The 22,935-nt window shown below is 47.6% G+C and overlaps 1 protein-coding gene across 4 annotated transcripts in view; it reads left to right on the top strand.

Annotated features, from left to right (window-relative positions):
* The first annotated feature begins 1,459 nt into the window (after positions 1-1,459).
* The window catches only part of LOC115327490, a 35,515-nt gene continuing 14,039 nt past the window's right edge, over positions 1,460-22,935 (top strand). For 3 of the 4 annotated variants that reach the window (XM_029988524.4, XM_029988522.4, XM_029988523.4), the window contains exons 1-12: positions 1,477-1,694; positions 3,409-3,511; positions 3,594-3,730; positions 7,078-7,227; positions 10,048-10,180; positions 11,233-11,473; positions 12,133-12,220; positions 12,728-12,858; positions 13,811-13,895; positions 16,381-16,499; positions 18,819-18,968; positions 19,341-20,944. In XM_029988524.4, the coding sequence (XP_029844384.2) occupies positions 3,427-3,511; positions 3,594-3,730; positions 7,078-7,227; positions 10,048-10,180; positions 11,233-11,473; positions 12,133-12,220; positions 12,728-12,858; positions 13,811-13,895; positions 16,381-16,499; positions 18,819-18,968; positions 19,341-20,944 (2,923 nt within the window). In that variant the 5' untranslated portion in view covers positions 1,477-1,694; positions 3,409-3,426. Of the gene's footprint in view, positions 1,695-3,408; positions 3,512-3,593; positions 3,731-7,077; positions 7,228-10,047; positions 10,181-11,232; positions 11,474-12,132; positions 12,221-12,727; positions 12,859-13,810; positions 13,896-16,380; positions 16,500-18,818; positions 18,969-19,340; positions 20,945-22,935 lie in introns of all 4 variants that reach the window. The other variant, XM_029988521.4, reaches the window with a different exon arrangement.

The following is a 22,935-nucleotide window of genomic DNA, read 5'->3' as shown; positions in this document are numbered from 1 at the left end:
GCGTTGGGAACATGCATAGGATGTCTATGAAAAATTTAGTGCACTTTAGTAATGAAAACATGGTACTTTATGGAGTACCATCTCTTTTGTATGTGAACGTCTGAGAAGAGTGTATTCCTCTTCATGGTCTTTGTTCGTTTCAGTTTCAATAGACCCTTTTCCAAAGTCCGCGCCAATGCCCGCCCGCCGTTGCTTGCTCACATACTTTGAGCATGTATTGAAAACGAGCGCTGTGTCAGCGTTCGGCGAGGACTGTGATCCAATCACGCGCTTCGTGTCCAAGCACCGCCAATGTTGCTCGATGGATTTTTGAAAAGGGTGATAGAAAAACAGCTGGACGACTTGAGTGGAGCCTTTGACCAAACGTGGACTATTGCAAGAATAAGCTGCTCTCCGTTTGCCATGATTTGGGATTTAGCCCCCTCCACTTGCCTAATCTTCAGCATTTGCTCTGCTAAAGTGAGTCAACTTTGTGGGAGATTGTCCCGTTATATTTTGTTTCGCCGTAACTTGATAAATAGCGGACGCTGCAGACCCCTCGAGCCAATCGGAGCAACGGAGGCAGAGCTCACGACAGCCCTTACCAAAGATGCAGGGGCGAAATACTTTACTAGGGAAATGCAGGACACCCTCCGGGAATACTTGGAAAAGGCGACAACGAAGAAGCGCGGACACACGCGTGATGGCGGCAGCAGTACAGTCTTCAGATCCGCAACCCGGTCAACCGCACTGCATTCGGACGCATCGCCTGGTCACGTCCTATGGCAGCAAGAAAAGGGGGGGGGGGGGGGGGGGGGGGAAGGAGAGAGAGAGAGGGGCATCGCCTAATAAACCACTCCACCAGGGGAGGATCCGGCACGGCCGTCGTTCTGTCTAATGCAGTGAGGAGAGTGTCCTCCATTTCCCTATAAAGGTATGTAGTGAGACCTAGAGTCACTAAATAAAGACAAACAGTTGGAGATGAGCGTTGCGCACAACACTTTACCACAAGGCCCACATTAGTATGGCACAAATGCCCATTTGACTTGACCAGGTCAAGTCAAATGGATCAGGGACCAGGAAAGGGGGGGGGGGGGGGGGGGGTTAGATTTCGGAATCCCTTGAGGCCCCTACAACTGCCATAAACCTGGAGAATCACAGGAATGGTAGTGATTGAATTGACTTGACTGAATTTAGAACAGAATCTTGCGGTGGCCGAAAAGAGAAACAAAACATTATTCGTCAGATAGAGGCTAGATTTGTCATTCATCGATTTGGAGGCTTTACATTCCTGAAGATCTGCAGCGATGGATAGAAAAAAGGCTACGGCATGCTGAACAAAGGAAGCACCAAAAGAAAAGGTAAACAAATAATTCTGTTATACATCTTGGCTAGATGGCGCAAGCCACGGCCCGATTCAAACGGCGGAGTCGACTCGATTTATCCATTCATTTGTTCATTTTTTTATGCATTTTTATTTGAGTGCGTCGCCCGTCGGAGGGGGAAAAAATGGCGTATCTTGCCGTGGGAGTTTGCGCTGCCGATTTATTGCCGAGTGCGCGATAGTATGACCATGAATCCGCCGTAATGAAGTGTGAAACGCTACACTGGCTCGTTTGGCCCGATCGGATGACTGGGAAATTGTTCCTAAGCCTAACAGACGGTGGGCAAACGGCAACGCACGCACCCGTGCTGTGAACCTTCCAGGCCCTTGAGTATGTATCGCCAGTGGTTGTGGAGTTCTTTCGTAACCATTCTTGCCCCTTCTAAATTTAGCGGCTACTATCGCCCTAACTTCCTCGTCCATTCCGTCGAGAACTTTGGTTTTCTGGGTCCGTCGGTGGCGTAAGGGTGACAGGCAAAGAAGTTACCTCACACTTTCCCCCGACTCCGACGATGACCAAATGCCAACGGCATGACTTGTCCCAGTCACGGAACATTACACGACTTCGGCTTGCGTACGAGTAACTTTTTTTGCTTGATGCTGTTCTTTGTCGTGGTGCTTGTCGCGATCGAGGCGCTTTGTCGTTGCCTGTGTAGCCACAAGTCTCTCCTTGATTCGTGGTGAGTTTTCTCACATCGTAAGTAGATCCCAGTTATCAGAATAATGCTGTAAATTCTAGATCCGTATTTTTATCGGCGTCCATGGCCGGTACCGGCGACGCGATCGCCTTCCTCGCCTACGAAGACGAGCGAAGTGCTCACGTCTGTGTGTACGATACCTGACCCGAACTTTGCGGAAAGGTGCGAGCGCGAACTCCTCTACAGGTACGAGCGCGCGCTGGTACGAATCTGTCAGAGCCACCAGCTCGCGCTCGAGCTTATCTCGAAGTCGAGATCTAAACAGCTGAAACAGCGCTCATCTGATCTTAAACTACCCTAGCAACACCTTTTGTTGACGGCACACCAACATTTTAGCGCACCACGACACATATGACTGATATGATGGAAACAACAGAAATCCAACTTTCTACGGTGGTCACAAAGTTGAAGCCATCTGACATTTGGACTTTCGGCCACCGGCATTGTTGTGCAACTTAGGTACTCGTAGCAAAACTTATCTCTTTGGGTAGATGTTTCTGTAACAAGGGCAGCCAGAGCTAATCTGTCATGACTGCAAGTTCGTGCAGCTTATTTTTGCCTCGCTGTGCTTATCAGTTCCGGCTCACGACAGCACATTTTTCTAAACATGCCGAGATGACGTCACAGCAATGCCCAGTAAATTAACGACGGAAACTTGTCTGTAGTTTTGTTGCTTGTCCTTTGTTTGTTTGTTATGTGCACTTGTGCAGATGCATTTTTGTTTGATGCCATTCAGAGAGCGAGTGCTTGTTAATCAGCTGGTGTTTCAATTGCAAAACACTCGCTCAGATGAAACGCCAAAGCTGTGTCCTTGTCTCTTGCTCGTCTGGCACGGCCGCTTGTCTCTGAAAGCGGTGTCGCTAACTTGTAATGAGTGCTATGCCTCGCTACTTATGCTTGGGGACAGCTTTTCGAGGCAGGGCAGTCAGTCAGGGGCCCAGATCAAAGCACTTCTCACTTTTTTCGATTGACCACAGAAAGTTGTCCCAAGTATAGTTGGCCCTTGTTCAGAAACGCATGAAAATGTAACTGATTCTCAAGGTTTTGTCTATTATCAAGTTTTCTTTTTCCTAAGTTTGTGCAGTGATAAGATGAGCTTCTGGTAAAGGTAAAGAAAAAGTCTGTTCCTCTTTACATAATGACTGTGCTACTTTTTGATCACACCATTAATGAACCAACTCTGCAGCGGAAGTTCTTGGTTTGAGGTAGATAAATTGGATATCGTTAATGAGGCAGTCATTCTTCTCAACATTTCCGGTGCCTTTGCAAACTGCTGAGCTACTCATAATATCTGCATATCTCTCACCAGAGATTTAAGGGTAATGTCGAGCTGCATTCAAATCGCAGGTTCCTCGTAACAAGAGGATGACTCTCGGAGCGCACATTGCACCGTCGGTGGCACTGGCGGCAACCTTGGTGTCGCTGGTGCACTGCCTTCCCGTTAATGGAGGTATGTCCGTCTTTTGAAGTTACGGTTCTTTACCGTTTTTGATGTGTCGGACCTTACGGTGTTGCATCTTACGTCGAACCAGGTGGCGAGGATGGCGGAACGGGGTCGTGGGGAAACCTGTCCTCGACATGGGTCATTGCAGTCTCCGTCTGCTTCGCTCTCACGGCGGCCATCTTGGCAGCCCTCGGCTGTATCTGTTGCCGCAACGAAAGTCTCAAGGTGAATTTTGCTGAGATCTCTCTATGTGCCTCATTAGCTGCTGTGGGGGGAATATACTAGTCTGCCTTTGCCTCACTGTTCTGAAGCAGCCAAAAGGCACCGGAAGCCGGCAAACCTTTTCCTTTATATTTATCGGGGTGAATCGGTGGCCGAGTGGGTTAGCGCACACCAGCTCGGAGCAAGTGGAGCGAAAGCTCACGCTGCAGAAGTCGGGGATCCTGGGCTCAATCCCCGCTCCTGCCCATTTCGATCTGGATGACCATTGCACCGGCTTGCGGTCGTGTATCACTAATGCGTGGTGCACGTTAAAGCCCCCGGGCTAACGGTTGTACCGCACTGGCTAACTTGCTCACCTACAGCTGAGATGCCAGACGCCTATTAAGGCAGACTAACTTTATGCTGTATAAACACATGCAACAGAATTCTAGATTTATCATACAAAGTCTACACATCGTCTGGCCTTACGATGGGCTGCAGCAGATGCTACGAGCAATCTGAGCCATTTCAGTGCTTCGAACGTATTCCATGACAATGCGCATCGCTGCGCTCCATGTGACACTCGCATGGTCTTGGATTGGCTCCAAATGGCTCTTAGCATTCACTGCAGTCAATTAGAGGTTGAAAAGAGTATTATTTAGAGGTGTCCTTCGCTCAAATTTATTTATGGCACACAATCAGTCCAAATCAACGGCTTTGATTCGAATGGAAGGTTTCAGGCACTCTCTTAAACGCAAGAAATAGGGAAAAAACAAACAAAATAGCAATGAGAAACAAAGCACAATGCAGAAACACTAGTTTGTAAAATATGAATAATATAGATAGGCCTACCCATTATGAATGCAGCATCCAAAGTATAAAAAATATTGATAGGCACATATGAAAGCAATGTTGTCTATAGATAGGACGAAAACAACTTCATTTCATTTATTTACCCTTTAAAGGGGAGCTGAAACACTTCTTTCAGAAAATAAGATAGGGGTTGATTCTAGCGTAGTTTTATCCTGTAAATCTGAATGTCACATTTGTTTTTCCCGAAGACGTAACTACACACGAGAAAACAGGAAAAACCTCCGACCAGTAGTGGTGCAAAACTATCGATAGTACTATCGATAGTCGCCAGAAATCTGACTATCGATACTCAAAAAAACTATCGATAGTACTATCGATAGTCGACTATAGAAAAACTATCGATAGTCGACTATCGGAAAACTATCGAAAAACTATCGATAGTCGACTATCGGAAAACTATCGATAGTACTATCGATAGTCGACTATCGAAAAACTATCGATAGTCGACTATCGAAAAACTATCGATGGTCGACTATCGGAAAACTATCGTTAATCAAATATCAAAAAACTATTGATAGTCGACTATCGTAAACCTATTGATGGTACTGTCGACGATTTACTACCGATAGTTTTGCGTAGTTTTGCGACACTAGTAGTTTGCGTCGCTCCCTCTTCTCTTTTTATCGCTTTATTTATTATCATTTTTTTTTTCAAATGGGACACCAATTAGGCCAGGCACTTACCATCCCAACTTTCGTTCAGCTTTCAGTGATGACGAAGACGGGAGTTTGGGCGAGGAGAGGAGAAGGGGGAGAAGGGACTATCGAAAAACTATCGATAGTACTATCGATAGTCGACTATCGAAAAACAATCGATAGTCGACTATCGGAAAACTATCGTTAATCAAATATAAAAAAAAACTATTGATAGTTGACTATCGTAAACCTATTGATGGTACTGTCGACGATTTACTATCGATAGTTTTGAGACACTAGTAGTTTCCGTCGCTCCCTCTTCTTTTTTTATCGCTTTATTTATTATTTTTTTTTTTTTTCAAATGGGACACCAATTAGGCCAGGCACTTACCATCCCAACTTTCGTTCAGCTTTCAGTGATGACGAAGACGGGAGTATGGGCGAGGAGAGAAGGGGGAGGCGAGCGGTAGGGCGAGGGTAAGGCGGGCTGGGGAGGACAAAGCAGACGGAACGCTGGAGAGGGAAGGGTGAAACCTCCTTCTCTCTAAAGCGTTCCGTCTGCTTCCTCCTCGCCGGCCCGTCTTACCTTCGCCCTACCTTCTTGAGTTGTAACGGACTATAGAGGTGCAAGACTATCGATAGCACTATCGATAGTATCGTTAGCCGCCAGTATAGTAAAAACTATCGATAGTCGACTATCGAAAAACTATCGATAGTACTATCGATAGTCGACTATCGAAAAACTATCGATAGTACTATCGATAGTCGAATATCGAAAAACTATCGCTACTACTATCGATAGTCGACTATCGAAAAACTATCGATAGTTTTGGAAAAACTATCGATAGTATCGATAGTCAATTTATCGATAGTTTTGCATCACTACCGACCAGTCGTTACGTCATAAGAGGATCTTTCGGCCGCCAAGCATGTGTCGCTCATATGGGCGGTTCCTGCAATTGCAAGCCTGCCAGGTATAATCCCCCGCACTGGCACCAGTCGTGACGTCTTTTTCTGCCGCTTTTAAAAATGGCGAGAGTGCGCATGCATAGCTTTGATAGACGCCAAAGATGCGCGGGGAGCTGAGATTCCAGAAATTCCTTTTGTGACGTCACGCTCCGGGAAGGAGGGCCTTCGGCAGTACTTTGAAAATGATTTTCCGCAGCCTGCGTGCACCAAATTAAAAAAGATAATTTTGATATTTGAGACCCTGGAGGTCAAGTGAAGACGATTTAAGTGTGTTTCCTCAAATGCAAAATTGCTTCAGCAAACCCCTTTAAAGGCTCGCAATAGCGCCCGTCCTGTCGCTTTTTTGCGTCTTTATTGTCCTTGTTTTCTTTGCGCTTTATAATCTTTTAAATTCCCTTTAAGGCATGTAGTATTAGAGAGGTGGCATTTTCTGGCAAGTCACAAGGCCAAAATCAACTCTGGGTAGAGTGAGACATTTTCTGGTAGCACATTCCATTCTCGCACTATGCAAGTAAAAAAAAAAGAACAACTTGGAGCAACTTTTATTGAATTAATGTTTGTGCAAGTAATAAGTTGTGTAGTGGGTCAAGTTAGTGCGTGATCAGGTGAAGTAAAGTGAGTGCCTGCTACGAGTGATATACGGTTGACGAAAAGTTAGGTAACTTGATTGCTCAATAAGCGGTGAATCGAAACAAGTTTCGAGCATTTGTTTTTTTGCCTCGAACGACTGTCCGAGGCGCTTTAAACTGGGACATTTGCTGCTAGCGAGTAGCAATGGAGCACCGAAAGACACCGATTTCAGCACGCTTCGTACGCCAGTTTTGTTGCACTCCTTCCCGATTGGGGACCAACCAATGAGACACTCGCTGACGCTCGTCCCTGATTTGCCGACAGCTGCTTGGGACCCGCAACGGCATCAGCGTGCCCCACCTTCCGCTGGGCAACCTGGGCCAGCTCGGGGCGGCGGACGAGGTGACCATCTTTCCCCCTGCGGCTGTCTCCTCCCACCTGGCCTTCGCGTCGCAGCCCTCCCTCGAGGACAAGGTAGGCGCCGGTCCGACATCGGAAGGCGGTCGGCTAAGCTTTGGGCCGACGTACATAGACGTCGGTCCATCGTTGGTGAAGAGTTGGCTAGAAGGCCATTTTATTGGGCGTTGGGTCGATCGGCTGAAGATGGGTCGGCCATCGTGCTGCGGAAGTTCATTATAGTAGGGTCAGTTTGCAGAGAAAAAATTCTTTGTACTACAGTGCAATCCACGTATAACGATACCACACATGACGATGTACTGGTTGTAACAATCAGCTTCTAGAGTTTCTAGGACTAGAAATGCTCAATTTCATCCAGATACAACAATAATCAGTTACAACGATTTAATATCAGGTTTTCTCATTATTGTTACTAGTGGATTGCACTGTATATATAGGGTACTTCGTTTTCGGGTTTTATATTTTTCAAAAATTGGGGGGGGGGGGGGGGGGGGGGTAAAAGTTGGGCGCTATTTTTAAGGCTGGTAATCGGGGAGAAATGAGGTCTTTCTGAAGTCATGAAGAAATTGGGTTTTCTAGAGTCTTATTTATGGAGGGCAAGTACCTGAAATGTGTTATTTACACAAACAAAAGTTAGCAAAGTGTAAGATATAGCAATGGTGCTAGATCTTAAGGTATATTTCCGCTTTCTGACTCATTTTGAAGCGAATGTATGCAGTGGTAACACGAATCAAAGAAGTTTGTTACCATCAAACGAGTGACCGAGGAAGCAGTTCTGAAACAGATCCATTGTTCTTGTTTTCCATAAATTCAGCTGATTTCAAGACCGGTATTCGGGGAGAAATCGGGTTTATCCCGATTTTCATAAAACTGTTTGGGGTGCAAAAATCGGGTAATATTGGGTTTTACCCGAAAACGAAGAACCCTATGTGTACAGTGAACCCTCAATAACTCGAAGTCCTAAAAACTAGAAAAAAAATTTGAGATAAGCGAGGTACTAAATTTTTGTTGTACGGATCTTGCATTGTGCGAATGGAACCCTTTTAACAGTTGACTTGATGCTAACACAGTGCGCAATGCCATGGAGAGAACAAAATGACTGCAACGAAAATTATTAACAAGCAACACTCATGAGATGAAACAGCGAGACCAAAAAGCAAGAATGCAAAAAAAAAAAAGACCCCCCTTCTTTTAAAAAAAAATTATAAAAATAGAAAGACAAAAGTGGGAATGCGAGAGAAAGAGAAACAGTGGCATTGACCACTAAACTATCCAAATAAAAGAAAAGAATGACAACAAACATTTTTTAGGTGTACACTGTATTGCCACACTCGTGAGGCAATGGGACTTTTTTATTTTATTTTTTGCACGTCGTCGTACATGCAAGATAATGCACAATCTTTTCTTATTTTGTGTGGGTTTGTTTTTGGATTGCTGTTTTTTTCTCAACCATTGTTTAGGCCGCCATTGCACTGTTTGCTGTGCCCTGCCTCTTTTTTTTTTTTAGGTAATGTCAAGAATTCAAGATATCCGAGGTCCGTCCTGAAAAGTATTCAATAGGCGACGAGTAAATGCATTGTGCCTATGGTAGTTCAATTCATGACAAGAAAATCTTTCCACTTAACTGATATTTCGAGATAGCCTAGTTTGAGTTAACAGGGGATTACTGTATATGAGAAGTTACTGTTTGAGGCGCATCTTCATTAAGAAAAAAATAACAGAATCCACGAAACGTAACCTTCGTATAATTTTATTTATTTCTTATTAAGGGTCCGATGGGTCGTTACAGAAGGGGGGATGTCAATACAACACTTAAAAACACACTTAAAAAGCAACAAATAGAAACAAAGTAGACTGACAACCTGGTAGGACTGGTGACTGACTGGCGGAAAATGGATTGGTCCGAAATCAGTGCTGTTTCCTCGGGGAGGGAGTTCCAGATAGTAGTACAGTAGACTTATTGATTTAAACTCTAGGAAGCCACAGGTTTCGTTTGAATTATCGGAAATTCATCTACATATGATGCAAGATAAAATTATTCTATATGGATGATTACATATACATAGCAGATGTATGATTGCTTCCCCTACACAGGTCTACTAATCATAAGCAATGAAATATTGGATAAGTTTATTCATCCCACAAAAAAGTTGTTTCTCGTGGACTGTTTAGACAGCACGTGACACCTCGAAACAAAATTAAGTTTGTTCATTCAGCAAAGAAGTTGTCTATTGGGGACCATCAGCCCCGTTGAGCGCGCTTCTTAATCAGCACCGGTGCACTGTGGAAAAGCAACATCCGCAGAACCGAGCTCCGCAGGTGTTGCTTCTCCGCAGCGCGCCAGTGCTCGGAAAGAAGTGTGCTGATTGGGGGGCCGCGAGAACAAAAAATAATAATTATACGGAAACGCCGTTCGAATTAAGCAGCTTATAAATACATGGAAAAGTATGTTAAAAAAATAATGGGACAACCAAAGTTTTAAAAAAAAATTTGAATTAAACGGACGTATGAATTATCAGTTAGAATTATTGCGAGTCTACTGCGGCCTGTGGATGGATGAGGTGTTAAAAGCTAGCGTTTTTCCCGCTGTATGTTTGATGCAGCATCAGTGACAGCCTAAACGCCGACAGGGCATTGATTTCAAGGAAGACTGAAAAAAAGGCTATGCAGAAAATTAAAAAAAAACAAAAAAAAACCACTGCTTTTAGGGTATTCGGTTTCTTTCTGGGAAAATCCGCCAAAAAACATTAATTTGGGGTGCCTTAAGGTTTCACTCTAGAGCTTAAACCCAAAATAATTTTTAGAAAAATAAGAAAAGGAGGGTTTAGTGTCTGTCGAGGACACTGAGGGCAGTCTGGGCGACCTTTTTCTTTGCAGGTGAGCTTTGAGCCCCTGCCCAAGATCTTCCCCCGGGCGTCGAGCTCTCCTTCCAAGCGCCCCACGGTCTTTCGGCCCGCCCACTTCTCGGGGGAGCTGGGCAAGGGGCCCGCTTCTGTCCACGACTGGTTCGGTAAGTGGCGTCCCCAGCGGTCTTATTTGAAATTAGATATTTTCATTTCATTCTGCCCTTAGATCGCCCGCACGGGGCTTTACGTAAGGGAGCACAAAACATTAGAATATCTGTTAACACTAAAAAAAGATAGAGTACAACAGTGTCAGGTTGTCGCATTTTAAACGTGGACAGAAGCTGTTTAAAAACATTTTTTTAAACAGCTTAGATGGAAAAAGGATATCATAAAACAATTTTACAACCAAGAAAAAAATAAATTTTAGAGCTATATTTTCGGCGCTCTACGAATTTGTAGTTGGCGCTCGCGGGAGCCGCCGCTAATCACGTGGTAGGCCCGCGCGCCGCCGCGCTGCGTCGCCGCCGCACGCTGAGCGTTGTGCGAACGCCGCTTCGACGCGTTTTTCCACGCCGCCGTCGCCGCCGCCGTCGTCTGACCGGCGCACAGGTCTATCACGTCTGCTTGCGCTTTTTCAGGAGTTTCCTTTGGACTCTAAAAGTTACTTATTCATCTTAGTTTTTTGTTATACTTCAAACAAAGATCAATAAGTTACTTTTAGAGGCCACAGGGAGCTTCTGAAAGAGCGCAAGCAGCACGTGGCAAATATGGACCAGTCACGTGACAAATAAAGACCACTTTTCCGCGGCACCCGCGGGCGCCAACTGCAAATTCGTATAGCGCCATAAATATGGCTCCAAAATTTTTTTTTCTTGGTTGTAAAATTGTTTTATGATATCCTTTTTCCATCTAAGCTGTTTAAAAAAATGTTTTTTTTCTTTGCATGTGTCCTTTAACAATACACATATATATATATATATATATATACTGGATCTTTCGAAAGAGACGTGCGTAACTCTTTATACGTTTATTTCTCTATTCTCTCACCTCGTGGGCCATTACAGGGAGCAATGTTGTACAACGTTAGGATATGCTTGACATCTATGTAGACACATTTTTAGGTACAAAATACAAAACTTACTCAAATGCACGCGCTCAAAAAGGCACGTGAGAAATGCGAAGCCGACAGACGGTTTCTCCGTCTCGCCGGGCGCAGACGACCCCCAGGCGAACTTCCCCCGCCAGCAGCTGCAGTACCTGCAGGAGCTTGGGGTCGGCTGGTTCGGCCAGGCGGTCAGGGGCGAGGCGCAGAACCTGGGCCACAGGAGACCGGGTGGCGCAGTGGCCAACGGCAGCGGCCCCGTGGCGACCACGACGCGGGTGGTGGTCAAGATACTCCGGTCGGACACCACGCCCACGGAGCATCTCTGCTTCCTGCACGAGGTTCAGCCCCTCAGGTAGCCGCACCCACCAACCACGGGTCCCGGTGAACTCTTGAACGAGGGGTGCAGATTGGGGCAAAGGGGCTTGCTCTTTTGCGCTGGCGTTTTCTGCTTGTCTGAGGGCAGTGGATGCTGTCTGCTGCTTTTGAGGATCGTCTGCTGCCTCTCTGCTCCTTTGTAGTCTGCTAATGGCCGTCTGTTACATGCCTGCTTCCATGCTATTAATGGCATGGAAGCAGACTGGTTACTTACCGAACGTGTAGCGCTTCATGTTTTGACGACCACCTGCTATTAATATGCCGTTGTTTGTCGGCTAACGACCACGTGATCTGCTTCTGGTGTGCTATTGGTTGTTGGCTGATGGTCGTCTGCCACTGGCATACTCTTCGTTGTCTGCTGACGGTCGTCTGCTACCTGTGTGCGGCTTTGTTTTTTACTAGTCATCTCCTACCTCATTGTCTAGCAATGGTTGTCTGCTACCAAGGTGCCCCTCTTCTTTTTTTTTCTCTTTAATTTGTCCCCTGCCTATGCAGCAGTGCCTGTAGTCGTAGGTGAACAGCTTTCTGTTGTTGCTTTCCTCTACTTCATTATTCTCTTTCTTCTTATAAATCCTCCCGCTTTTCAAGTGAGAACATCAAAATGGTAGATGTGTGACATAGTCGACGTGTTTCCAGGGTCCTTTACCACCCAAACATCCTGAGGCTTCTGGGCCGCTGCCTCGAGTCGGACCCTTTCTTGCTGATCCTGGAGGACTCTTCTATGGTGAGTGTGGATCCTCCCTTTTGATCCGAATCACTACAACCAGAGAGAATCTGCTGTGTCAGCATTTGTCCACGGTTATAAGTACCATTTCCAACAAACTGGTGGCTATCACTTTGGCGAGTGCACTTCACTCCCGGTTGAGCCTACGGGTGAAATATAATAAGGTCGACAGCTGGGCTAGCTGGTAATCACTGTACGCACTGAAATAAAATAGCACAAACACAAGGATGTGTTTGCATTATTTTACCTCGGTTGGCTCATTCAGTTTACCTGCACCGGTGCAGAAAAGTGTAGCACGGTGCAGGAAAGTGCAGGGCAATGTACTTTCGGTTTCGTTTTGAGATGGGATGCACTCGTAAATCGAATATGGCGGTGTGCACCAAGTGCAGCTGGTGCAGGAGGTTCAGGTAGATCAATTTTAGATTTGTGTGTGTGCCCCTGTGTTTCTTGTATTGTCTTTTTTGTGTGGTGGTTTTGTTAATGCCATGTTTCTTTTATTTGTTGCAGGATCTGAAGGCGTATTTGCTGCAGAAACGGGAAGAGCCGGAGGCTTTTCTGCAAAGTGGCACGCCTCTGCAGTTTGCGTGTGGCATTGCGTCGGGCCTCGACCACATGCACAAGAACAACTTCGTCCACGTGTGAGCACAGCGTTGTCCCATTGTTTTATGTATTTATTTTTTTTACTTGCAAGTATTTAGGTGAATGTTAACCTTCTGAGTTGTGGCTTGACGGCAGGAAGGACTTACTGCAAGTTTCGAAGGAAAACCAGTCTATTGAAAGCATCTTGAACTGTTCTCTTTGCTACACATAGATGGCTTGCATTGGTGGTGATGCCTCGGAGACTACTTGCCCCGCTTTAGTGCTCTTTGCTGTCAATTGTTCCTGGATCTTTGAAGCCAGGAGTAGCAGATTAGAGTGTGCAAATTGAAATGTACAAATGTTTTTAAGCGCATGTCAGCTCTCACGGGACAGACAGGCGCCATACAACTTGGATTGTTTTCCGTAGTTGCCTTCTTTGGTGAGCATCGGGCATTTCCGTTCACGAAGCAGTGCAGTCCGGTCTTCTAAATTGGCGCATGTAAACCCACGGTATAGTTGCAAAGTTTTGGTGAGACCTGCGCTACACTCTTAATCTTGATCCACTTAGGTTTCGTTTATAACCGAAACTTCTTTGCAAAAAAGTTCCACGTAACCAGGGGGAACCATGTTCCACATACTTCATATTTTATACAGAGCAGTGTTTTATGTGATTGTGAATACTTTGTAGCATATACAGAGCAGTGTTCTAGAAAATTGGCAAGTGTAAATGTAAATGTACAAAAAAGCACTTACGGGAAGCTTTATCTGGACCAGATTGGCACTTAAGTGGAACGGTGGTTGGCATAGCACCTAGTATCTGTTTCAGATCTAAAAAAAAAAAACATTAAGCGGGGACAACCGGCGTTTCTCGTGTAATTCCCGATTCACATAAAAATTTTATTTGCTACAGGTAGAATATATGGAACGTCAATTTAACTGGAACGCACGTGGAACCAAATTGAGAGTGTATCGTGAGCTGGAGGTTACAACCCCTGCGTCTCTTGTCACCAGTGATCTCGCCGCCCGGAACTGCGTGCTGTCGAGGGAAGGGACGGTGAAGGTCGGCGACTATGGCACCGCCATCCAGGCGTACAAGGTGAGCAGGTCGTTTGGTGACTCTGGATCGATGGACTGGCTTTTCCTTTACGATCGCAACGCGGGCCGCTCGGTGCGTTTCAAATAAACCCTTTTCGAAATTCAGCTTGTCAACTTTGATCACTATCATCTCGGTGAATGGTATCTGTGCCATACTAATGGTAGTCTTTTTGAGGTTGATGAAGGAAGGTGTTGAAGACATTACCAAGCGGAGGGGCGGAAGCATTTATTTCTGCGTGTGGTCCAATTAATCTCTCGCCACAAGTTTGTCTGTAAAGCCTTTTGATGGCAGAAATTTAATTGAGGGGCTTAGGGGTCGCTGCTTTGTACTGAAGTTTTTATGTTCGCACCATAGGATCTGAAGCAAATCAAGAGACGATGAAGTGATCGAAGAACCAATTCTCATCTGTCATTTTTGTGCGGAATTGATGGTGCCCGACGAAATAGTTTCACGACAGCCATTAGTGTCGAAAGTGAAACTGCTTTTTCATCCGCCAGATGGCACGAATTTTGAAATGGCTATTCTAGAGAAAAATGCTTCTAGTTTTGCTGCAGGTGTGGGGAAGATACTTGCATAGATTGATTGATTGGCAAGACCTTTAAGTACTCTACAGGCATTCTGCTGTAAAAAGCTAGTGGCAACATTACTTCTATGTGCTCAGTTGTAGTGGCCTCTATTTGCTTGTAGCTTTTTAAATGCACGTACCAGAATGAGAAAATATAGCTAATATATGTCGGCTTGAGTTTTCCAATGAAAACTAGTTTGTGAAAGCAGAATGAAACACTATTATGCTACAGCTCAAAGTGAATGTAGTCAGCAGATAATGGGAAAAGCCTGTTAGCCTGGAACGTAGACATCTTGGACAGAAATCTGTGTGGCTGGATGGAACTACGGAAAACTGAGAGAGAGAAGGCGTTGGAACGCAGACGCCCGGTGTTGGGCTTTCACATTCGAATGCGTTTGATGAATGCAATGGAGACAAAGGTAGCCTTTGTCTCCGCTGCTCTTGTCGAATGCATTAGAACGCGGAATACCGGCATTTGGCATTCATCGAATTTGTTAGAACGCGGAACGCCGGCGTCTAGTGTTTGGCTGTGGCATTCAAATGCGTTTGACGAGTGCAGTGGAGATAAAGGCAGCTGGATTTAGCTCTACCCACTAATTATGCCAACCTGAGCTAGGCATTCTAATGTCCCCGTGCACTATGTATTCTCCTCTTCCTCAGTTTCTTGACAGTAATAAAAAATAAATACACCAACCAAAGCCATAAAACATACAGGAGGACGCTCAAGCTTCGCCTTTAATAGTGGAACACAATAGCTAAACACATAAACTCCCGCTTGTTCCCAAGCCGTGCAAGCGTGTCCGCATGTCTGGCTCACAACCGAAAGATCATGAATTCGAATCCCACCTAAAAATCTTAATTTTTTTTCTTTAGGGCAAATGAATTACTTTATAAAGTGAAATCATTGGAGGCACGCAGCGTCCTTTCATTCGCATTACATGTCATGTTTTAATCACTTTCATTCTACGCGGCATGTCAGGTTTCACGCGAGTGTTATGGGTCGTTTGAAATTCCCGCAAGAGGTCATGTGGCTGTGACGTCATGACCCTATCAACCAATCAGGATTTTCTTGTATCGCCGACGCCGGCTTTCCTGCGACACTAGCTCCTTAACGCTATTGCGTTAAAAAGTGACCCCATCGTTTCGAGACTTGCTTGGTTTCTAAATGTTGCCTAATTTCGAAACCTATCAAGGCCCGTTCACACACTTGCTTTTGACTACGGCCGACTGAGACAAGACTGTTTTTTAAGCCTCTCGCGACCTTTAGATGTTGACGGGTAGTAAAGGGGACAAATTGCATGGATTGTCATTCACTGCACTAAATCTTGGAGGGAAATTGAAGGGGTTTTGTATTTGAGAAAAAGCACTTAAATCGCCTTGATTTGGCCCTCATCATCACGAATATCAAAATTATATTTCAGATCGATACTCCATGTAGCCACAACGGCGCTTTTAAAATGGTGCTGAAGCCCCTCCTTCTTAGCGTGTTTGATGGGAAAAGGGAATGGTGAGGTATTGTACAGAGAACTCAACATTTCCGCGCCTTCCGCAAGCCTTGCCCAAGCAGTCAGAAACTCTGCACGTATTCCCTCACAAGCGGCACGCGTAAGGCGGATGAAAACCTCTGGGTGCAACGTTACACCCAGTGGTTGCTTTTTAGGTTTTCTCGCGTCTAGTGATACGGTCAAGTCAAATGGTTTGTGACATTCAACTTCACGGGACAAAGATATGCCACACTTCATCTCCAACTCAATATCTTTTTTTTCAAGAACCTCTTCAGCTCCCGTGTAACAAAGCTGGAATTTTTGAGAACTGACTCTGGAGTAGTGAGATTGTGTTGTTTTGTTGAAAGCGGATGTGGTCTTGAAAAAACTCCCGCTTTGGTTTCGTGGTTGATGTGTTTTTGCGCCAATTGCGCAGGACGACTACTACGCGGTGGGCGATGTGGCAGTGCCGATCCGGTGGAGCGCCCCAGAGTCGCTCCACTGCACCGACATTGCCCTGGAGGCGAAGGAGCTCACCAGAGAGGCCAACGTCTGGTGAGTCTTTCCGGCAGGAATCGCGACCGTGTTGCTTTGCTCTGTACAGCTACACATTTTCCCTGGTGACATGAAAAGATTGTTATTACCGTGATCGGTGTGTGGGATACAGTTGCCGTCCAATTATTCGGATTTCGCAGGGACCGAAAAAACGTCCGAATAATAGAGCAGTCCGAAAAATCAGCAGATTGAAAAACTTGCCTTTATTACTTCCAAGTGGGCTTAAAAAAGCCGTAAATAGTGCCTTGCTTCAGGTTACGCCTGCCTGCCTTGTTTTAGGTTACGCCTCCGTTTGCGTTCGGCAACTTTCTGTTAGCTTGAGAATCGCTGCCTTCTTTTCCAGCGTTATGGTCGAGTACTTTCTGCGCTTCTTAACGACACATCGCGGCGGCAGAATAACAGATGGGGCCATGATGTCCAAGCCAGCGTTGTCCGAACGAGATCAGAGGTACGAATCCACGAGCGCAAAATGGCGACTGGCGACGCGAAGGAACGTAAAACAAAGCAAAATGATAATGATGATGACGTGCAGCTAAATGGGAAAAAAGGGGCTACCATAGCGTCGCCTAGCGGTAGGACTCAGGAGTGCTCAAGTAGCGCTGCCAAACCAAGCCAATCCATTTGCAACCAACATAGAATTCAAAATGGCCGCTTCTCAATGGTGTTTTCCGCTGATTGCTCGCGAAGATTTTGTCCGAATAATCTAACTTTCGGACTTCAAGCTGTCCGAAACATTGGTCGTGAATATACACTATTTGTATGGGGTAAGTCACGGTTCCGCCTTTAGGTCCGAAATATCGAACAAGTCCGAAAAAACGGTCGGCGACTGTATGACGCAGATCAGAGACGTTCGTTGAGAACTCTGCCGGTACTATCTTCACTGGTTGGTTGTGTTTGTGGTGAGTTTGTAGTACATTTGGCTTTGTGGAAACCATAAAAATCTCATCACTTTTTTGTCCTAAAAAAAAAAAAAAAAAGTAGTAATTGGCAAGTGCAATGTGCAATTTGTCTCAAAGTGCAGGCATGTATGGGTTAAGAAGAACCTAGCAGATCAATTGGCAAATTTTGTTTTAAAGATTCGCTCGCTTTCTTGGCTACCGCTACCAATTCACCCGTTAGCCATACTGTCACGGATGAAAAAAGGTAGACGGATGTAGGAGCTAAAATTAATGCTCGATGAAGCGAACTTGTGTCTGTAACTAAAACAGGTGGCATTGATCCTCCCGCTTTCGGCGACGGAAGGGCAACTGTCCTGAAGCAGCCCGCTCGAACCCCGTTCCTCCAGGTGGCAACCACATACATCGCCAACTCTGCCACGGATGCGGCAATATACCGTGTTTGCAAGGTTGTAACGCACACTTTTTCTCCAAAATTGGTGCCCCAAAATACACGCGCGTTACAATCGAAACCAAAACTCAAAAAGAAATACGCAATATACTCGGTATAAGGTGGTTAGCCCCATCACCATCGTGATTGCTCGCTTCCATTCGCCAATTTGGCATCCGTACCACGCGCATTCTCCTTACGTCTATGAACTTGTGTCTACCGTCTTAAGATTGAAAAGGGAAAGAAATTAGACTCGGAGGCATTACATGAACGAAAAGCCATCATGCTGGTGAGAAAAGATAACGGAGCAGCACTGCGGTGGCCTCGCAATCCCAGCGACTCGACGAGCTCGCAAAGTTGTTTGGAAAAGACCCTCCCAGAGGCGACGGTCGCGCACTTGTACAGGGGCACGAAGTGCGGCACCTAAAACGCTTTGGACGAAAGCAAGGATAAGTACCTTCGTGGCCAGCGAAGAACTATTGTTGGACTCGCACAACGGCGACTATTGCACGGTATTTATTTTTGTATTGGTGCGCGTTTCATAAAATCTGTTCTATAAGGTATGCGTCCAGCCTTCCTTTGTTTACCTGCGCGGTACAATCGGCGTCGAGTTATTTTCCGAGCATTTGAGCGCTAAATATACTTGCGCGTTATAATCATGCAAGCACGGTAAAACTTGAGAACTGCCACAACTAAAAGACACGCTTCTGGAGGTTCGAAAACACTGTTGGTGGGTGTGACCGGCAGACGTGTCAGCGACTAAATGTCGTCTCAGCCAAGTGTGTGATCTTGGTACGCTCAGTTTGCAGACGGTTTTCTGCCGCTCTCTTCCTCGGTTCTCTTTTGCCTCGCACGCAACAACGTGTCACTCTCGTGGGACGTGCTTGCCAAACGAGTGATGTAAACTAACGAATTGAAAGGGCGTGGTAAGTTAGAGCTACGCTCGCGGTCGAGGGCAGCTTGTCCAGTTCCCGAACCGAGTCCCCGTTGCAGGAGCTACGGCGTGCTCCTCTGGGAGCTGCTGTCCCTGGGGGCCCTGCCCTACGAGACGCTGGGAGACGAGGAGGTCCTCAGGAGGGTGGTGACAAGGAGGGACCTCATCCTGCAGAGGCCCAAGGCAGGGGGCACGCACGCAGACCGCATGTGAGTCGCTCAGGGCACGCCACTACGGGGCACGCGTCTCCAACCGGTGCGTCTAGCATCCTGTATCGCGTCGAAAATGGTCCCATAGTGGCAACAAGTGGCATCCTAGGAGCCGGCGCGTCGTGCTGTTGCCATCCTGGCGGTTGGTTGTAGAAGCGCTGGCACCGACAACACCTCGTTGCTGTGACACTGGTAGAGTCGCATCAGGCAGATACGCGATGCGTCTACGACGTGATGGGGCGCGAATCGAGGGATCACATTTTAGGACGCGATAAACGCACCAGTTGGAGACGCAACACCGCGGCGGCAACAACCGTCCGCTCGGAGTTGTGAGTCGAGACTCACCGGGTGTTCTCTCGGCTCCTGTCGCAGCTATCGGGTGGCCACCTGGTGCTGGAACGAGGCGGCGTCGGAGCGACCCTCGATGCACGACCTCCGCGACCTCCTCGCCCACCTCCACGAGCAGAAGGTGGGCGTTGCCGTGTCTCGAGACTTCGAGTCTCGTTGGAACGCGCTCCGGCCGGACTCGGTCCGCGAGCACAACCTGGCGCCGGACCACCCCGCCGCGCTCCATCTCTCCCACCTCGGCTTCGAGAGCGACTTCGTGGCGTCCGCTCCTTCCGCGAGCCTCCAGAATCTCCACGGAAGCGCCGAGGACTTGAGACGAAGCTCCGCGGCGACGGAGGAAGAAGAGGACCTCACGTCGTTCCACATCTCGGAGGCGATCCGCGACTTAGACGCTATCCTTGCGGCAGAGTCTTCCGCGGGTTCGTCTGCGGAAAGTGCACGCGGAACGGACTCTGTGCAGCGACACGACAGCTTAGGAAATGAATCGTTGGATTCGTCGCGCGAGCTTGGATCACTTGGGTTCAAGAAGAGCGCGTCGGTGGAGGATCTGCTCCGCGAAGGACCCGAGAAGGTGGCAGAGATGTTCCGCATCACCGTCATCGACGATGTCGACGTGAGCCTCAGTGCGAGCAGCAACGGCGAGCCGCGGAGCCTGGGCGCCTCCGCGGACATCTGGAACGTGGCGTCGCCCGGGGGAGGGGCGCGCGGCGACGACGCAGCAAGAACGACGGCAAACGACGAGAAGATTTGGGCAAACGGAAGCGCCACGGACGAAGTGCGGGAGTCTACGGAAGGTGGGAGTGACGCAGCAATGCAAGGCGGCGGCGACGTAAGTAGCGACGGCGGCGGATTCGGTGGTGGTTGCACTTCCTCGGCGGGCGGTAGCGGTAGCGCGCCCCTCCCCCCTCCTGCAGCTAACTCCGTTGTCGTCGTCGGCACGCCGCGTGCTACTAACCACGAAGACGCTTCCGGGTTGCCGGTCGAGAGTGCGGTGGTGGCGGCGGCGGCGTCTGACGCGCCTGTCTTGACTTTCAGCGGGAATGCCGGCAGTGAGGTGGCGCGGACGGCGGCGGCCATCTTTCTCTCCCCAGAGCTGCCGGGCGCGGGTGGCAGCGGAGGCAGCGGCGACAGCAGCGCGTCGTTCGTGACGGCGAACGACGCGACGATCGTGTCGGAGGACTCGAGCTGCGGAGTGATCCACGGGCTGCTGTCGGACCGCTCGGAGTCGGACACATTCTTCTTGACGGCCCACCTCGACGGAGACGACACGTCCGAGTGCTCGGAGGCGACGCTTGCGGACGACAATGATCCGGCGAGTCCGGCGCGGCACGTGGGGCGGACTTCGACGCCGACGGACTCATGTCCGAGCCCGCCGGGGCTGTCGCCGATCCGGTGTGCCGGCGGAACTTCGGAGTGGGCGGCGGAGGAGACTGCGGCAGACTCGTCTGCGCTCTCTGACCTCACGGCGGAAGAGGAGCACCTCGGGGCGGGGTCCGCGGAAGACTCGCTGGCATTGAGCGAGGACTCGTTTGTAGGCGAGATGCGGAGGATTGCGGAGCGTGCGGTGGAACGGCACAACGCGAGGCAGGGCGGCTCGGAAGAGGGCGGCAGGCAGAACGGCACAGTCGGTGAGTTCCCAAGCACTTTTCTGGTTCGTGGTTCGAGTCCTTTAGGCCCATTCACACACTCGCATTTGCTTAGGACCGAGTTCTTGTGATCTCGCAACGAGAGAACACACTGGCACGTGAGTGCCATCTATGAGGTAACTCCAGAACTGCATTTCGCTAGAGCGAAGGTTTTCCGAAATTTGTGAGATCGAATGTATGTACTATCTATTGGTGAATTCGGGTGGTCGGCTCTCTCCTCTGACCTCGATTCAGCAGAGCGCCCCCTCCTCGCCGCCAGAGCTACTCGGGATCCTTTTCAGCCGATCACAACTGCTGGGTTCAGAGCGCTCCGAGATTCTCATTCCAGTCATGGAAGTAAAACTTCTTAATTTTAATAATGCGTTAAAAAAAAAAAAAGATTTTAGAGCGTACGGCGGATGATTGAGCGTAATTTACGCTCGCAATGTGATGAAATAACGGTTTTGTGACGTAAATTGTTTTACTCATCGGCATGTAAAAAGAAAGAAAACAACAGTATGTGAATTGATTTTTGCAGAACGGAACGAAAGCCAACGCTTGGAAACAGTTGTCAACTCATCGCGTTTTCGACAGTGAACGCGCTGCGATAGCGGTCATGCGTACGACTGAGCGGGTGAATATAAAATGGTTAATAAACCGCATTTTGCTCACGGCGAAATAACGTGCAAGCATCGCAATGTGACGCAAATCACAGTGCATTATATTCGGCTCTCCCGTTATTTTACAACACAAACCTTTGAACGCACTTTTACCAAACCTCAAAAATTTCTTGAAGCGACTACAAACTCCGGTAAAACAGCGGCGAGCTCTACGAGCTGTTTCGTTGTCGGTTAGGTTTAGCGGATTCACCACCGTGAGACGAACAATCTTGTGAAAGCACTGGGAACACTTCACACGTCGGCTTTTCCTGTTACGGTCGCAAACGAATGTCGTCCCGTCCGTCGTAATCCTCGCACCGTCGAATGCACAAGCACTTTGTAGAACCACATATCAATCGCCGTCATGCCGTACCCCGCACACCACCACAGACCACTGCCGGCCATCGACAACAAAACCGCGTGACGCCTGCGCCGCTCCGCACTCCGACGGCTACAGCCGGAGTGCCAGAGAGCGCTCTGAGAGGGAGAGGAGAACCACCCGATCAGGCCACAGCACTCTCTTTCAACCACCCGACTTCGCGCACTCTGGAAAGAGTGCTCCAGAGCGCGCAGAAAGAACCACGCGAATTCGCCATATGAGATTTACGGTCATTTATAGCATTGTCAGCAGTTTTTTGAGGCACGCGGTCCTAAGCTGTCGTAAGTTGTATGCCTTTCGGTGTGACCTGTTTACCTCAATCGATGTTGTCTGCCGTTACACTAAGCGCAATGCGACACTTGCGTTGTGTCAGTTGTGTCACTAGCAGCTTTTGGACGTTGCGTCGGTAGCAGACCAGTCACCTAGTACTTGCCATTATATACAATTCATATCGCTATCTTTTTTTTTAATGGTGAAGAGGTTGACTCAGCACTTGTGCTGGTCGGCTACTTTGTGTCATATTGCATTGATTGTTGAAGAGCTAGTTGTAGCCATTTTTTCTCCTGCTGCAGGCAATTGCACTTGTTTTCGTTTGTCAGTTTTTCATGGTTAGAACTCTGAAAGGTGTCCCACATTGTTTTACATGACATGGTTAACTTGTTTTAAAAAATTTTGGAAACTAATCTGATCAATTCCATATTGTGCTTGAAACCGTGTCGATCCTTAGTGACCACTCTAAAACTCGCCACACCTAAGACGGAGAAGATGCCAATCGAAAAGGAGTGTTTCTGGTTCAACGTAGGATTATGTTAACGATAATGGTAACAATCTTTAGAAAGCCCTGTTTGGCGAGTCAGACTGGGTTGTTTTGTCTCGCACGCATTATCACTAGTGTGAAATGTTTCTTTTACGTTTTGTGCAAAAATAATGCTGTGTAATTTCTGAAGCTACCGGAC

This window comes from Ixodes scapularis, unplaced genomic scaffold, assembly GCF_016920785.2.
Source record: "Ixodes scapularis isolate PalLabHiFi unplaced genomic scaffold, ASM1692078v2 PGA_scaffold6__148_contigs__length_123643588, whole genome shotgun sequence".
NCBI classification, from domain to species: Eukaryota; Metazoa; Arthropoda; class Arachnida; order Ixodida; family Ixodidae; genus Ixodes; species Ixodes scapularis.
The sequence above is the reverse complement of the archived record's forward strand: the minus strand, read 5'-3'. Positions and strand labels throughout refer to the sequence as shown.